The sequence below is a fragment of the Alligator mississippiensis genome, chromosome 14 (genome assembly GCF_030867095.1).
Source record: "Alligator mississippiensis isolate rAllMis1 chromosome 14, rAllMis1, whole genome shotgun sequence".
Classification (NCBI taxonomy): domain Eukaryota; kingdom Metazoa; phylum Chordata; order Crocodylia; family Alligatoridae; genus Alligator; species Alligator mississippiensis.
This window is the reverse complement of record NC_081837.1, coordinates 44566279-44583117: the sequence shown is the minus strand read 5'-3', so window position 1 is coordinate 44583117 and position 16839 is coordinate 44566279. Positions and strand designations below refer to the sequence as shown.

Genomic DNA, 16839 nt, shown 5'->3' with positions numbered 1-16839 from the left:
CCCTCATCCTCGGTGCGGGACTAGCAGATCCAAGCCTGTCGTGATGCACCTCTCGGAGGTCGGATGCCGTTCTTTGAGCTGCCCCTCAGTTCAGCGCAAGGGGAGCTGCAGGCATTTTCGTTCAGGGTGAACTGGGACCATCTGCTGCAAGTTGGCAACGCAGCCTTATGTGGGCAGAGCTCAGACAACATTTGCTCACTGAGTTGTGCCTTTTAATATTGATAAGTTGGTGACGTTAGCTCAACAGAGATCTCGTTTGATGACTAGCCAACAGAACTGCAGGTAAAAGTGATGCCGTTGTGCGTGCATCATAAATGTCTCCCCTCTGGCTGCCGAAATGTGCTGCCTGTATTCATCCTTGGAGGTGCTGGGGAGCTAGCAGTACTAGCAGTAGAGGTAGTACGGTCTTCGGCTTTCACTATATTCCTGATTTCACAGCAAGTCGTCTCCTCCCCCAGACCCCCGACTACGGTGACCTCAGCTTCTCTTTACTTTCCATCTGTCTCTGGGGGGAAGAACTAATAAGGAAGTTCAAGACCGAAGGGGAAACTATATACAGGATGTACTATCCTCTGTAGCTAGTGGAGGAACTTCTGAGCTGATTAAGCTGCTGGGGACCCAGGGGTTCAGCTAAATACAACTCGATTACTTGTGGGCCTCGATGTGAAACTCAGTTGCTAAATATCCAGGCACTGGTAGCACTCCCACATCTGCGTGCAGAAATAATAAAAAAAGAAGCGTTTTGCTGGAAATGTTCACTAGCTTCTTCCTGGTGTTGTGAGGGTGGGTATGAGTCCACATGGACATGCTCTGTTGTATAGTCAGATTTGAGTACAAGGAACTTGTAAGAAAAAACTGAAGGGACAGTGCATGGGAAACATCCAACGCAAAGCAGCATAGAAATCCCCAGGGAAAACAGTGGTTTTCTGTACCAGAGTGGAGCCTTCGCTCTACTTATCTGCCCATAAACATGGCTTAAGCTGTTCCAAATACTGCTTCTGCTCCATCAGAGCTAGAATGATCCTTTTTTTGAAACCATCTAGCAGTGGAGGGTTACCCTAGCAGAGGTGGGACAAAGCCTGCCACTTCCCAGAGCATCCCACCTGCGTGGGCCTGGGGTCTTGGGCAGCTGGAAGTATTACTGTTATGGGGGCTGCTAGCCTGCCCCATCACTGCTTCTGTTCAGCTGACTGTTGTTTCTCTTTCAGGGAATCCCTTCTTTAGACGTACTCTCCTTTTCCCCCAAGAGTTGTTGACTAGCCGGCATAGCCCATTAAGCTGCTGTTGGGTTTGCATGTTTAAGAACCACGCAGACTTCAGAAACACTAATTGCTCTTGAAAAAGAAAGAGTAAATTGGTGGCAAGTGAATGCAACATCTTCCGTTATCAAGGCTGTTCCCCTGATTGGCACGAGCCCCGAGAGAGTTTTCTGCTCCTTGCATTGCCTGATGCTCTAGGGCAATAGTGCCCACCGTTTGGGCCTTGCAGGCAAAATGAGTGACATGGAACAAGCGTGCAGGCCGGATCGGGCCATGTGCCACCCCAGTCAGCCCCGCGTGCCCGGTTTAGCTCTGCTGTCCATGCTGCGGGGCTCTGCACAGCTCCACAGGTTTGACAACACAGGAGTGGCAATTAGCTGCCAGCTTTCCCCAGCCACCAAACTTTCAAACCATGGGGAGCCCTGCAGGCCAGAGGACCACTGCTTTAGGTTGTTGGATCAAAGTTTCGTTGTAGTGAAAGATGGTTGGGTTTTTCAGTGCGAGACTTAGCTTGGCTGAATAGGCTGTAACTGGCCTGGGAGGTCACACATGCAGCAGCATGAAACGTTTATAATAATCTTTAATCATCAATGATAATAGCAGACGGCTTTGCATTTCCTAGCGTGTTGTGCCAGGTGCTGAAGCAGTGGCACGTACTCTTGTAAACTCAGATGTGTTATGTGCGAGTAGGCGACCAGTAGATTTAATTACATTTGTTGCACAGTCCAGATTTATTCAGTGAAAGATTTCTGCCTAGCTGACTGCTAGATGAGGATTACTGGGTTTCAGAGAGCTACTGAAAAGGTAGCTTAATTCTGTGTGTGGGTCATTTTAGTTCATGAAAATAGTTAACTATTCATCAAGTAGCAAGGAAGAACTTCTTGTTCTTTCCCAGACAGGAAATAACTCCCTTCCCCTCTCTGCCCTGCTCCCCCCTCGCCACTGCAGCTCAATTCAAGGCAATTTATAGCACAGCGATGCCCAAAAGTAGGCTTACAAATGTGACTTGGTCATAGTTGAAGCCCTCAAAAAAATTGTGGGGGCAGGGTATGTCTTTGATAGCGTACTGGATCGAATTAAAGCTTTTAATAAACCTTTTCCTAAAAAGAAATGACCGAGAAGCTCGAATACGCCTGCAGCTTGCTTGCAGCAGCAGAAGTGCTAATGCTGCCGTGAAGCTGGACTTTGTTCCTGCCTGTTTCTTGTGGTGGTAGTGTGTAACCGCTACACGGTTGGGTTCAATTTAAAAGGAGTAAAAACAGCTTGTCTGTCAAAACAGGCAGACCAGCTGGATTGAATTTAGGCGAAGACTTTCCAGCCCTCAGATCACATGCGTATTCCTGCACAGTGGTAGTGAGGGTTGGCATCCCCGTGGCTCCTAGTGCTTTAGGAAAACGGAGGATTTTTCCTCTCTATCTCTTCACAAGATCAGCTCTGTTGTTCTTCCTGTGATTCACTAAACAGCTGACAGCCCATTGATCCAAGTCAGTCCTCCCATTTTCCAGCCTGTTCTTTTTCTTCCTCTTCCTCACTTATGTAAAGTTACAGCAATCTCTGAACTCCAGTCAGACGTGCCGGGATGATAAAATCGACAGGTTTGATTTACCTCCGGGGATTTGGAAGCAGGGTGGGCCCTTCGTGATGTTTGCCAACAGGCGTTTGTTGCTGACGCTGGTGGTTGCAGTTCCCAAATAGCATCCCGCAATGTCTGTCCCAAAACGATTTCTGAAAAAAACCCTCTCTCTTCGTTTGAGGTTTCCTTCTTCTCCCCCCTTGCCTCTCCTCCAGCTTTTATCAGGGTCATTTCCCCCAAGTCCTCTTGTTCTGAAAGCAGCAACTACTACTGGTTTCATACTTGTAGCCCCAGGATGACTAAGGGAGTAGATGCAAGACTAGAAAATCTTTCCCAAGTAGCCTAATGAAACAGCCCTCCATACTTGCTCTACTGGTCTTGTAACGTGGAAGACGCAACCAGTTTTCTTTCTAGTATTTTAACTCCTTCACTTGTTGCAATGTTAAGAGGTGTTTTTAAGACAAAGGTTTAAAAAAACCCACCCTGTTGCTGGTAACCCTTTTGGGCGAGTCTTTGAGGCACAAGCAGCTGGCAAGTGTCCTGCTCCCAGAAGTGCCTCTGAAACGTGCCCCCTTAAAGTGTAGCACCTGCAGGCACTTCAAACCCACATCCCGCTTTCTGCTGTTCCCCCCAGTTGGGTTTCTTCTTTCCTCATCGGTTTAACCTGTTTTTGCCAAGTAGCTGATGTCACCTGCGATGTCGAGAGCATCGTTCTTGTTCACACGCAGCGAGACAAAGCTCTCGTGCTCCATGGTCAGCTGCGCAGGCAAACCTTTATATTTTAATTTGGGTTTATTGGCACTCCCGAAAGAAGCACTAATAGCCATCTTACGTTATATTGAGCTTAAAAGGCCTCCTCTTTTCTTTTAAGCCTAACTTTCCTCCCTGAAAGATGTCCTTGAAGAGTTGGCTCAGAACGGTGAGCTGCAGGCCCGTGACAATCCCCGCGCCTGCCTTTGCTCTTCGATCAGAGAGGGCTTCTGAAACTGTACAGATCATTAGGACCAAGAGGTTTCATCGTGCGTTCAGCACAAGAGGACTTGTTTTCCCCACCCCCCAACAGCTGTATGTCATTTAACAGGATCAACGGAGAGCCTGTGCTTTGCGGCATCAGCGTTAAGCACTCTTTTTATTAGTTCTGAAAAAGCTACTGTATTTAATGTGGTACGGCTTACTCGTGTTTATGTTCCTAAAGATCCCCAGATGTGGACATGTAAAACGAAAACACACCATAACGGCACAGAGAGCAGCTGCTCCGGCCATGTCTCTCGAGAGGTGAAGCCATATGCTGTGCGCGCTCTCCCAAGGGCAGGAAAAAGTGGAGCACTCTTGTTTTTACTATCGTGGCCTCCGTCCCTGGGGATCTCCTGCAGGGTTGGAAAGCTATGTATGTAAAGCCACTTCTGAGGGGCTGGTCAGCAAGCAGCCAGACCACAACATGCTGCCCAGGCCTTTGGAGATGGCTAATTTTGGCCCTAGGTTCTGGGGTAGTTCCTAGGTCCTACCACTGCCTGCAGGAGCTTTTTTAATATTTGCAGAGAACAGACAAGATTAGTTTTAAGATCTTATCTAAAAGCCTCTTGCTTTAGAAAATGCATAATGCTCTACTCTGGAAGGATGAAGAGAAGAGGTGAGTTACCTTGTCAGGATTAATACCTGTGGTTTCAGGGAGCTGTATCAAATCTGAAACCCAGACTGCCATGGCATCCCCTCTGCGTGCTGCGTTTGCTCCGCTGTCTTCCAGGTTTGCGTGTTTAAAGCTTTGCATCTTGAGGTGAAGACATCCCAGCAGGCACTTTCAGAAGCTTTGGGATCAGTTTGACTCTGCTATTGTTTTCAGTAGGCATGTCTACAGGTGCGCTTCAATAACGCACATTAGCCTATTTTATAGAATCACAGAAAACGGGGGTGGGAAGGGACTGCGGGAGGTCACGTGTACTGCAACCTCCTGCTCAACGCAGGACCAGCCCCAACGGCATCGTCCCAGACAAGGCTCTGTCTAGCCGGGTCTTCATTTTTTATTATTACTATTTTAATGCATATTAAAGTGTCACAAACTCTGCTCTTTAGCTAATGTGCATTAAAATAGGCTCGTGTCCATTTTGCTAGTACCTCACAATGAAGGGAATAGATTTTAATGTGCATTATCTAGAGCACGTTAACGAATGCGTAGACGTGCCCAGTACGGAGCAAAGTTAAGCCAGTGCTGCATTGCTTTGGGAGATCTCAGCCCAGTGTCTCCCATCCTTGTAACCTCATCTCTCCTGCCTACTTGCCAGTGAAAGTGCTTTGATTCTCATTCCTAACAGAGGAGGAGAGATATGCTTATGCGCAGTCTATAAAGTGTGTTTATACACGTGTTCCTTGTATGTTTTATATTTCCTTCTGCACTTTTACAGCGAGCGTCCCAGGCAGGAGGAAGAGAGTGTGACCGCTTCGTAGCATAAACATCCTGCATTGCAGCGGTTGGGTCATGTTTTATTTAGATATTTCTTATCGGATTCAGAATTGGTATTTTGATCAGATACCGAGTATATTGGATTCTTTTTTCTTCTCCGTGTCACTGAGAGAAACGAGAGATTGTGTGATCAGGCTCTTTCTGCTGCTTTATTTTGTTCGGTCTGGATGAGAAAGCTAAGGGCTTTTCCTAACAAGTTATAGATTTATTGTTGGCGTGAAATGCTCTTAACAGGCCTAGCGTGAACTTCCTGATGATGATGTTATAGCCCAGAAATCTGGGAGGATGCACAAAGCTACTCTGCCAGCAAAACACCAGTAAATTATTAAACCTCTGCGTTGGGGAGCACTAAGTGCTTGCATGCGTTCTGTTCCTAATGTTCCGGGGCACCGGGGTCCCTGGACTGGATGGCTCTGTTAATCTGAGTAGTTGAGATTGTAGCAGGCTGGATGTGCTGTAGCTCTGAAACCTTCGAGCGCAGCATTAACTAACACGCTTGTTCTTGCACGGTGCCGACAGGTGTCGGCAGTTGTGTGTAGGGGGGCACTATTGTCTTAAGTTGAGATGGAAGGGAGCGTAGAGCAGCGGGCTGAATTGCTAACTCACGTCTTCACCCCCAGCCCATCTGGTCCTTTGCAGTGGTTGCTGTTGCCCTTGTTGGAAGACAGTTGCTGGATTAAAAGCCTTTTTGCGTTCAAGAGCCAGCGAACGTCAAGTCGCACGCTGCGGTGGACCTGTAATAACACAGAAAGCTCCCCCAAGACCAAGGAGACCTGTTGGACTCCGGCTGTTTGCAGTGTTGAAGTTGGGATGCCTCTAAGGCTGAGATGCAGGACCATAACGATGCTCCCTGACTCCCTTCATCAGGGAATGAATTGTGTGTGGTTTGAGAGACGCCAGCTTCTTCACCCTTCCTAACTCAGTCCTTGCTAGAGGAACCCAATCGCTTTGCTGTCTGAAGGCTGCGTCTGCCATTCAGAGCTGCAGAGTTGGTGCTTGAGCTTCGCCAGCCAAGTGAACGTGTGCCTACCCCTCCCACCCCTTCCCTTCCCGCTTTTCCTGGTTCCAAAAGAGGCAGAACAGTTTTGGGTAGACTATAGTAAGAAATGTTTCCTTCCTTTGCCTTCAGATGCAGACACTGTTCATAAAAATACTTGCTTCCATTTTCTTCGCTGAACTGTGTAATTATTGGAATAGTGACTCCTTTTCAGTATCTCAGTCCGAGAACGAACAAATGGTGTCGATCGTGGGTCAGAATACATGATGTAATTGGTGAAAGGGGATTTCTGCTATGTAAAGAGCTTTTGTCTTAACTGAATCCGTGTTTGGATGTGTTTCAGCATTTCCCATGCATGCCCCATTGCAGGGACAGAGCAGCCAGCATAGGGAACTGCATTTATTGAACCATGCAGTAGTGAAAACGTTTGCTTTTGCACATCTGCCCCACGGACCAGGGGCTGAGACTCGGGACATGCCATGCAGTGTTAGAGGCCTGCCCCCGCCTTGTCCTACTGCCCACATCCAGTACCTTGCACCTGAACACGAGGGCTGTACGAATGCAAGCAGCCCCTGAGAACAGTTAGGTCAGGGTACATTATTTGCCCGGTATCCCCGTTGCGGTCGCTAGCAGAACACACACACTCCTGCTGCGATCCAGTCAGGAAACTAGCATTGTACAGATGGGAGAGCAGAGCAGCGGCGATGCCAAGAGACCTGTCCAAAGCTGCACAGCGGAGCCAGGAGTGGAGCCCGGGAGCCCAGAACTCCCAGCCCGCCGCTCCAGCTGCAGTCCTGCAGCGTCTCGAGCAGCGCATCCAAGGTTTTCTGGTGTAACAATCTGGATGGAAAGAGATGAGCTTGGCTAATGTTTGCAGCAAAGGGAGCAGCTGGGGGAGGAGTTGAGTGTAAATAAAATAAAATAAAACAAAACAAGCAGCTTGCAGGCCAGGGTCTGTTTTCAGTTAGTGTACAAGCAAGCTTCAGGGGTTGTTACAGGGAGAGGAGGTCCTCGTTCCTTTTATTGATCGTGTTTTCTTTGTTTCTTTTGGCGGTAATTAAAATACCACAGACACGGGCATTAGGAGCTGGATTTCCTCTTCCTGCAAATGGTTTCCTGTTGGGGAAAGCAGGCATGGGAATCAGTAGCTACCAGTGAAATGATTTTCGGGTATTTGAAAGGAGGGAAGTAGGGGGAGAGATTTATTTTGCGCGCATGTCTGCAGGTTGGGTTGCAGCGCGGGGCGGCGTTCAGAGCCGACTGTGCTTTCGGATCCTGGTCTCCCGCTTCAGGTCACATTTCTTGTCTGTGCTGGAACCAGCTGCTCTTCCTTTTGTCCTGAGACGGAGGTCAGATTTGATCTTGTAGGATTCACTGTACATGGTGAGCAGTAAAATCAGACCAGTTTGCAATTTGCCTGTCACACAAACAGCACCGTGAGGTACAGCACAGTCCTTCATCCCCCCATCCTCCCCTTGGTCAGAGACGTGCAGGCGCTCCCCTTCATTGTGAAGTCTCCGTTAAAGGACTCGCAGCATCTCGTTCAGTTCAGAGGTGGGCTCTGGAGCCGCCCAGTCCTCCAGCAGCCTCTCTTCCATGCTGCCAGTGCAGACCCAGCACAGGCTCCCAAACTGGTTGAAACGGGCAGGTATTTACTACCTTTGATTTCAGATGGGCAGGGAGGAGATGTGGGAGGAGAGAGGTTCTTGGTTCTTTACAGTAGTTTAAAAAATGTTGGGGCTTGGCCCAGCTGCAAAGCTGGCTGGCACTTCACGTTTGGTAAAGGTTTTGAGAAACGGTTGAGTTGAGATCTATAGGGACAAGAAGCTGCTTTGGGCATTGACTCTGCAGCAGCCATTCAGTAGCTTGGGAAATGCAGTGCTTGGATCATGTCCACATCTGGGAGCACTGGCACTTGGTGAAAACCATGATCCTTCTGGTCTCCTCTTGCTATCGACCTTGGCAGCCATGCATGGCAGGGGCCGTCTGAGCCCTGGAGACTGCTCTCACCACCTCTCTGGGGTGCAGAGAGGTCACTGGACACGCACGTTGTGCTGCCTGCTGGCTTCCCCGCCCCGCGGCTTAGCAAAGCTTATCTCGGAGGTCATTGACCCAGCACCTCTCAACAGGAAAAACATATGCAGTGCTGGAGACGTCCATCCTTCCAGCAGATAGATAACTAAGTCTGAATCACATCCTGCTGTCTACTAGCAGGGATTTCCACATCTCGGAGACGAAATATCGGGGCACCAGGAGCATTTGTCTTATCCTGAAATGATTCATGTTGGTTTCCTTCTGCTTATTTCTTCTGAGCAACTGCCTTACCGTAAACTGAAGCACAAATTTGTATTTCTGTTCCAGGCCCAGCACAGAGACACTTTCATTGAAGAACGCTATGGGAAGTACAACATCAGTGACCCACTAATGGCTCTGCAGAGAGATTTTGAGACACTGAAGGAGGGAAATCATGGCGAAAAGCAGCCTGTCTGCTCCAACCCCTTGTCTGTCCTGAAAGTAGTGATGAAGCACTGCAAGAACATGCAGGAAAGAATGCTGTCCCAGTTAGCTGCTGCAGAAAGCCGGCACAGAAAGGTAGGCCTCGGTCTCTGCCCTGCTTGCTTTCAGTAATGTGCCCAAAGAGCTTCTTGACTTGGTGAAGGAGCTTGTTTTACAGCCTTAAAGCTTCAAATTCATCTATACGATGCAAGAAGTGAAGCTCACGTATTGTAAGTACAAAGGTAGAAGTGCTGCTTGCTGTTTACTTAGCAAGAGCGCAGTGGAAAATGTAGAAGTGAATCTTTTGCCTAGGAGCCTGAGACTTGGAGAGTACTCCAGACTCTTTGGGGCCAGTGCCCTGCTACTGCAGACACCACACGGTGACGAGTCCTTCGTAGAATAATCGAGCATCCTCTTAGTCATTGGGTTTGGAGATCTGCTTCCTCCTTCTGGGAGGCGGCTGCAGCTCCTCACTGCTCTGATGGTTAGAAATGCTCTAATTTCCAACCTAAATGTATTCCCGGGCAGTCTACTTGCACAGCATTACCCTCTACCATCCTCTGTAAAGTCACTGTGTGCTTCGCCTGAGTCTAAAGAAAGAGCTCACGCAAGTAGTCCCATCCCGTTTGGGCGTGAGGCACGCAGGGTTAGGGCCTTTACGCCTAATTAATGTCAGAAGATCTAGTTTCCACTCCTGTGCGTTATACTGACTGTGAAGGAGTGGCCTGGATTTATTCCCTCTTATGCAATGACAAAAACCACTGGCAGGAGCAGTTCCGATTGCAGAAATGTCGCTGCACCCATGCAGCAAGCAGCTGGGCTTTCCAGCTTCAGATGAAGGGTGCAGGGATGGCATTTATTTGGAAGTAGTCTTTTTGCACTCCATTTACAAAGCAGTTTGATCTGCAGCTCATGGAAGAATAAACAGGGACTGTGCCCTGTTCTTTTTTCTTAGCTACATAGCTGGCAATAATTGGGCTTCTAAAATCTTATGGCCCCTTCCCACAAGGTTTGCTGCCTTCCTCGAGCGTGGTGTCTAGCAGCTGAATGGGAAGGATAGAGGATACTAAAGGAGTTCTTGGTGAGCCTGTTAGAGGGACCCTGGGGTTCTGGTCATGACACCCTCTGGGGTGCCCCAGGGATGACGGCGCGCTGGCGTTTTTGCTGAGTTTCTAGAATCCCAGTTATTCCTGTAAATCAGTGTTCAAATCTGAAGGAGCGCCTCAACCAGGTCCTTAAGGCAGGCATTTCCATTTCAAGTGTTCATCTTGCTTCAATCCAATCTGACAACAGAAGTTTATTTTAAAGAACTCTAGTTTGTTCCTCCACTTGATTGCATTTGCACTGCATTTTCCAAATCTCTCCCACGACACTAATAGAGAGAAATAGATATTGTGCAGATTGCCACTGAGCCTACAGCTCAAAACTAGACTGATGTGATTACGGCCAGGACCCTGCTTCCTGGACGCCTGCATTGTCTGAGGCATTGCCTGTGCTCCTGCTCTTTGCACCGATGATCTTGCCAGGAAATCGCACCTAGGGCAATGGGCAGCCAGTTGCCAGTACAGTTGCAATCATGTGAAAGAGCACTTCTGTACAAACTGCAACCTGGAGACAGGCCTGTAGGCTAGCTCTTGAAAGCTAGCTCTTAAAGGCTACAATAAGGACGTGCATGGGTTGCAGATGATGCTGCATGGTCGTCTCTCGAGCACAACTTTGGGCTGACACTCTGCATTTGAGGGATGCTGTTTCACCCGTCTGCCCAAATTTGGCCTTGGCCAGTGCACAGCACTAGTCTCGAGCCATTCTGAGCAGCTGTTTCCATGAGTCTGTGCTGTCTGGTGACTGAAGTGTCTGTGCCTGTTTGGAAGGTGATCCTGGACCTGGAGGAGGAGCGGCAGCGGCACGCCCAAGACACGGCCGAAGGAGATGATGTCACCTACATGCTGGAGAAGGAGAGGGAGCGGCTCACTCAGCAGGTGTGCTTCCATGCTTGGTAACCCTGCCCCGGAGAGCTGCATGTCCTTATCCATGGGCTGGGGAGCGGGCTCCTCCAACTGTGCTGGAGCGGTGGAGGAATGTGAAGGGTCTGATTCCAGGCATTATTCTTTTCCTGGCTCTTGGCAACGGGATGTAAACTACATCCAGAGCCTGCCCAGATTTGTGCACAGCTGAAGTGTTCAGCAGCAATGAAATAGGTTCAGGAGCTTGCTCGAGACCTGAAAAGAGCTGTGGGAGGGGGCTGAGCCTTGCAGTCCCACCGATGCCAGCCAGCTCCGATGCTGTGCAGTACCAGTGCAGAATGCCGGCCAGCGTGGGAAGGACCGATATACTCCTGTTCGGAAAGCTGCAGCAAGCCAAACCCCTGCTGCTGCTTTATCTGGTATGCAAGAGCAATAGCATGTTAAGGCCTTAGACTTTAGACCTCCATAAACATTGCTAAGTAGCATAAGGAGCAGACTGAGCAGGGAACAAATAATGTGGAGTGTAAAGGAGTCTCCAGTTAAGATAACCGCCTCAGTCCTTGCAGGGCTGGTCATTACAAGGACACAACTGCACGCTGCCCAGCATTCAGTATTTGACTGATCCGTTCATGCTTTGTGCCTGGCAAGGTGTGATTTTTGAGCTGGCTTTTTACCTTGCTGCACTTGGTGACCCCTAGATACGTGCTCTGGGACAGGCCCCCCATGCTTCTCCTTGCTTCTGGTGTTAATGTTGCCATCTGTTATTGGGGCACACAGGGATCGGAGCTCACAGGTGAGAAAATGCTTTCGGGTCTGCAGGACCTCCCCACTGACTCTTTGGGATTGGAAACATTGCTTCTGTAGCATTTGCCAAACTTGGTGCTTCCTTCTGAGAACCTTCTGTCTTCTTTTTTAGTTGGAGTTTGAGAAATCCCAAGGGAAGAAGTTGGAGAAAGAGCAGAAGAAGCTGGCAAGCCAGTTGGAGGAGGAGAGGGCACGCCACAAGCAGCTGTCCTCCATGCTGGTCCTGGAGTGCAAGAAAGCTACAGCCAAAGCAGCAGAAGAAGCGCAGAAGGCAGGAGAGCTAAGCCTGAAACTGGAGAAGGAGAGGAGCAGAGTGAGCCGGCTGGAGGAAGAGCTGGCCTCCAAGAAGAAGTGGGGCTTGCAGATGGAGGCACAGGTGGAGAAGCAGCTCTCAGAGTTCGACATCGAGAGAGAGCAGCTGAAAGCCAAGCTGAACCGGGAGGAGAACCGGACCAGGGCCCTCAAGGAAGAAGTGGAAAACCTGAAGAAAGCCTTGAAGGAACTGGAGGCTTCTCGCAGGGACAGCAGCCCTGCTGACTGCTCGCAGCCAAGCCCCTCCGCGGTGACCAGAGCTGTTGAGACCGAGAGTAGGTCGGTGAGGTCTGTGTCTTGCCAGACAGACGGTGCTGAAGCAGACAAAGCCAGCGTGGGCAGCGCAGGCAAAGCCTCGCCCATGGTGCTGCCCAGCCCCATCACACCTCCCTCGTCCTATGCAAAAGCAAACGGGCACTGCGATGCAGACATGCAAGCAGGTAGTGACCTACCGCAGGCCGGCGAGAAGGAGACCCAGAAACCTGCTGGGCTGGCCCCCGACAGCGCGGCTGAGAACGGAAGCTCCCCAGTGCGAACGGAGTCTCCGGTCCATATGACTGCACAGCTCCCTTCGTCTGGGGCATCCGTGTCCCCCAGCAGCACCGCGGCCTCCTCCCTGACGTCCTCCCCGTGCTCCTCTCCGGTTCTCTCTAAACGCCTGGTGGGAGCTTCAGCGAGCAGTCCCGGCTACCAGTCATCCTACCAGGTGGGAATCAACCAGCGTTTCCACGCCGCTCGCCATAAATTCCAGTCTCAAGCGGATCAGGACCATCAGTCCAGCGGGCTGCAGAGTCCTCCCTCAAGGGATTTGTCTCCGACCCTTGCAGATAACTCTGCTGCCAAGCAGTTAGCCCGCAATACCGTCACTCAGGTCCTTTCCCGATTCACCAGTCAGCAGGGGACTATAAAACCAGTCTCCCCCAACAGCTCGCCCTTTGGCACAGACTACCGAAATCTGGCAAATGCTGTGAGCCCCAAAAGTGAGTCTGGCCATTCCCCAAACCCGGGCAAGGTCTCCAGCCCGCTGAGCCCGTTGTCTCCTGGAATAAAGTCGCCAACCATCCCCAGAGCAGAAAGAGGGAACCCCCCACCTATTCCTCCAAAGAAGCCTGGCCTGGCTCAGTCCCCGGCCACTCCTGCTCCGCTAACCAAAACCCTTTCCCAGGCGTCTTCTCTGGGCACCCCCATGGACTTAGCGGGCAGCTGCTCTAACAACGCTGTCGTAGCAAACGGTAAAGACATTGAGATACTGCTGCCAACTAGCAGCTAGTGTCCAGAAGGCGTCGAGGCGACATTCCAAGGCTCGGCATCCTGGAGCTGAGACGCGCTCTCCCCACTTTGTGTTATTTATTTGGATAGTAGCAGCCTCTGTCCGTGTCATGCATTTAATAGGGTCCCCCCCCCCCCTTTTTTTTTTTTCCAAAGTAGGTAGGAAAGGATTTTTGCATTGCTGTATTAACAGGAACTAGAGCTAGAAGGTAGCCTCAAAAGGGGTCTCGTGGCAGGAGTCGGGTCAACTGAGGAGGCAAGAATCTCAACCCCGTGCCGGGCGCCGGCGAGCAACTGTCGTGGGACTGAAAGGCTCATTTTAAATTATGCAGAAATGACTTCACAGACTTTTACTCCAGATGAACATTGTATAAAAAGTGCCTGAACAAAGCCTACAGTATGAATGTGGTTCTCTGCAACAAAAAAAACCCAACACAGAATGGGAGGGAGGAGGGGCAGGAAGACCATCCAACTGCAGTGACGCGTTCTTCTGTGAATCCTGAATGTCTAAAACAACACTGAAACCAACTGTTCGTAGAACAAGTCAGTAAGCCAAGTGCTACACGGTGACTCCTGAAAGGTGACCGCCGACTGACCCAGACGGCCAGGTTTGGCCCTGCGAGACCACCGCTCCTGTTGACCTCTCCGGAGGCGCGCAGAAGCTACTTAACGGAGAATTTGGTCCTGGTCCAGGCCAGAGATCTTCCTTTCCTAGCTGGAGTTGTCCAAGTCCGGTGGGCGTATTAAATAGTCAGGGTGCCAGTTTTCCTTCGGCTTAATAACTCCATCCAAAGATGTCTCGGTGTGCGATAGATGGCTTCCCGGCCTGTCACCTTCAGCGTTAAAATTCCTCACGCATTCTGCTGTTGTGTGTAGAACTTCTGAGACCAGGATCGTGCTATTACTTGATAAGGATCTTGCTATTACTTGAAAAGTGAAATCTCTACCCCATTCCAAACAGGTTTTTGCAACGGAAAGATGGGATCTGTACGATGATCAAAAGCAATAAGTTAAGTTGCTCACTTTGTAAGCGTGCTACGCGGCAGACTGACACAGATTTTTCTGACTAATCGGGTTTGCAGTAGAGCCTGCTAGCCTTCACTGGCTGCAACCGTGGAACCAAATTGTTAACTCTTTCATAGGTAGATATGCATATATATGTATAGGTAGGTGCCCACGTGTACATGTTAACACATAATACTTATATATAAACCTTAGTCGGGTATTATTGAGGTTCTCCTTGCTTCGTAAAGGAAAGGTGGAAATGCCTCGGGACTGTAACACAAGAGAGCAGTTACTTAAAACCCAATGCTCTGCCCATGCTTTAGGGGCAGACCTCCTGCAGGAAAGCGCTCCAGCATGTTGAACCGACCAGTAGTGATGGCTGAAGTAGCTTACAGCAGATTCCAGTGCAGTTATAACGGTTGACTTGGGCATTGAAGTAAAAGGGTAGACTCCGGTCCGCGCTGCTAGCTCGTTGCAGAGGACAGCGCAGGTTCAGGTGCTGCAGCGGTACAGGCCAAACGTAAGGCGGGTGGAGATCAGTGGGGCATATTGGAGATGAGCAGCAAGCCTCGCAAGGGCAGAGCAGGAGGCAAGAACTGCACAAAGGTGAGGAATCGATTTTGCTGCCCAACGCCGGGCCGTGTTTTACAGTCTGCAGCAGCAGCCCGGTGCCTGGAGATCAGCCCCACAGAGCCCCCGGGGGCACTTATCATTTGGGTAGAGTCGAAACACTTGCTACCTTGCTATAGGAAATATCCCCCCCGAAGTGCGTGGGAGGCACTACTGTCCATGACCTAAGAGGTCACTCCAAGCTCTGAATGGTGGGTTGTAGGACTTGAGAGCTCCTGAGCTGCTCTGGAGGAGCCAGAGTCCTAACAACCCTTCTCTTGACCCTACAGATGTGTCGGGCCTCTGGTGTAATCCAGCAGAAACCGGCATCGATGGACTGAAGTTAGGGATTTATGCACTGTTGCTCCTAACTCACTGTAATAGTAGAATAATACTAGGCTAGAGGGGAGCGACTCTTTGGAAAGCACATCTAGAATTTGATGTGTCCCCAGCCCATTTTTTCTCCTGGTTAAGGGGAAGAGCTGAGAACTGATGGGGGAACGGAGCTGGCGTATCACTTCTAACTCAAACCTGAGGGTGGAACAGCTGCTCCACCCTGTTTCCTTGCTTTTACTCCAAGTGGTATTATCCCCTTCCTTTATGACGTGGCTCTGTAGAGATATATACTCTAATTAAGTTTATTTCTTAGGAAATGCACTGAATAATGTATTTCTTCTATAATATAGGAAGGGGGGGTGCAAAAGAATATGTATTTTTGCTAGTAGCCTATCTTCTGAGATTAAACTAAGCACAAATATTAAAATGGATCCAGCTAATCCAATAACAGTTAGAGTTAGTATTTGAACTTTCGACGTAGATTCTGTGTGTGGAAGCAACTAAGTTTTTCTGTGATTCGCATCTTAGCCATATGCAGGTGTTGTTGCGGAGTTTTTTTGTCAACCGCCGGTGGGGCATCATGAAGTGCAAAAGATGTACGCTAGTATTAATTGTTAACATTTGTAAATTTGTAAAGCCAAATGTACCAAGCGGATGTCGCGAATCACTTTTCCAACTGATGGCATTAAACGTGGTAAGCATTCATACTATCAATAAAGGATTTTATTTTTAAGATGTGAATATATGGTGCAAGAAAGTGTTCGTGCGCATCCTTGACTTCTTCTCGTGCTGCGGCCTCAGGGGCTGGCACTCGGGGCATTTGCCCCTCTATCACTAGCTGCTGACTTCTTGCATACTGCGAAACTCCCACTGGTGCCACAGGGACACTTGGAAACTCCTGGCTCCCCAGGGTACCCCACAGCCCAGAGCACGAGCTGCAGGGACTCGGCTCTCCTAGGATGCTTTGCCAGGTTATCTTTGCCCGTAGCAGATTTAGTGATCTGTTTTTTTTTTTTTCTCCAAATGTTTAGCAAATGACCAACTTAACTCAGCCTTCATGTCCTTACCGTTTGCTTAAACGGAGCTACTGCCAGAAACATCGCTTAGATGCTCCTGCTGTATTCCTTGCTGGTGAGACATTGCCTGGAGTCCTGCGATTGGTTTTGAGCCCCCCGTGGCAAGAAAGACATGGATACGTTAGAAGAGGTTCAGCGAGGAGCAAGAAACAGGATTCCTAGTCATGTTTTCCAGGTGACAAGCAAAGCAGGGAAGAACTGGGGTTACTTAGCCTTGCAGCACAGGAGAGCTGAGTGGGTTGTTATAAAGTGGACGGTGGGAGTCTCTTCTCTGTCCCCAGGAACCAGGGCAGGACAAAGCCGTCTTAAATTGTACCAAAGGAGATTTGGTTTGGATGTTAGGAAGAGGTTTTAGGACTGAGGCTGATTAAGCACTGGGGAGATTAGAAAGGGGGTGGAGGTTCAACACCTGCTTGTCTAGGATGGTTTAGGCTGAGATGAGCCTCCCTGGAGCGGGGGGTTAGAACAGGAGACCTGGGCTCCCTTCCAGCCCTGCTTTTTTTTTTTTCTAATATAGTAAAGCTGGGAGGAAAACGCTGATCTCTGTTCATAAGTCCGGGTTTGAAGGGGTCGGTTGTTTTTGGATTTCAAGGACTTCAGAACCGACAGCGCACGCATCTGATCACAGTCCTGCAGGGGCAGTGGGTGTTACTGCGTGGGCTTTCGCATGGCAGTGTGCAC

At 49.6% G+C, this 16839-nt stretch overlaps 1 protein-coding gene across 2 annotated transcripts in view; it reads left to right on the top strand.

Annotated features, from left to right (window-relative positions):
* Nucleotides 1-15823, top strand: part of CTTNBP2NL (CTTNBP2 N-terminal like) — a 95570-nt gene extending 79747 nt beyond the window's left edge. For both annotated transcript variants that reach the window (XM_019496948.2, XM_014601122.3), the window contains 3 exons: nt 8649-8879; nt 10655-10762; nt 11664-15823. In XM_019496948.2, the coding sequence (XP_019352493.1) occupies nt 8649-8879; nt 10655-10762; nt 11664-13133 (1809 nt within the window). In that variant the 3' untranslated portion in view covers nt 13134-15823. The remainder of the gene's footprint in view (nt 1-8648; nt 8880-10654; nt 10763-11663) is intronic.
* The last annotated feature ends 1016 nt before the right edge of the window (nt 15824-16839 follow it).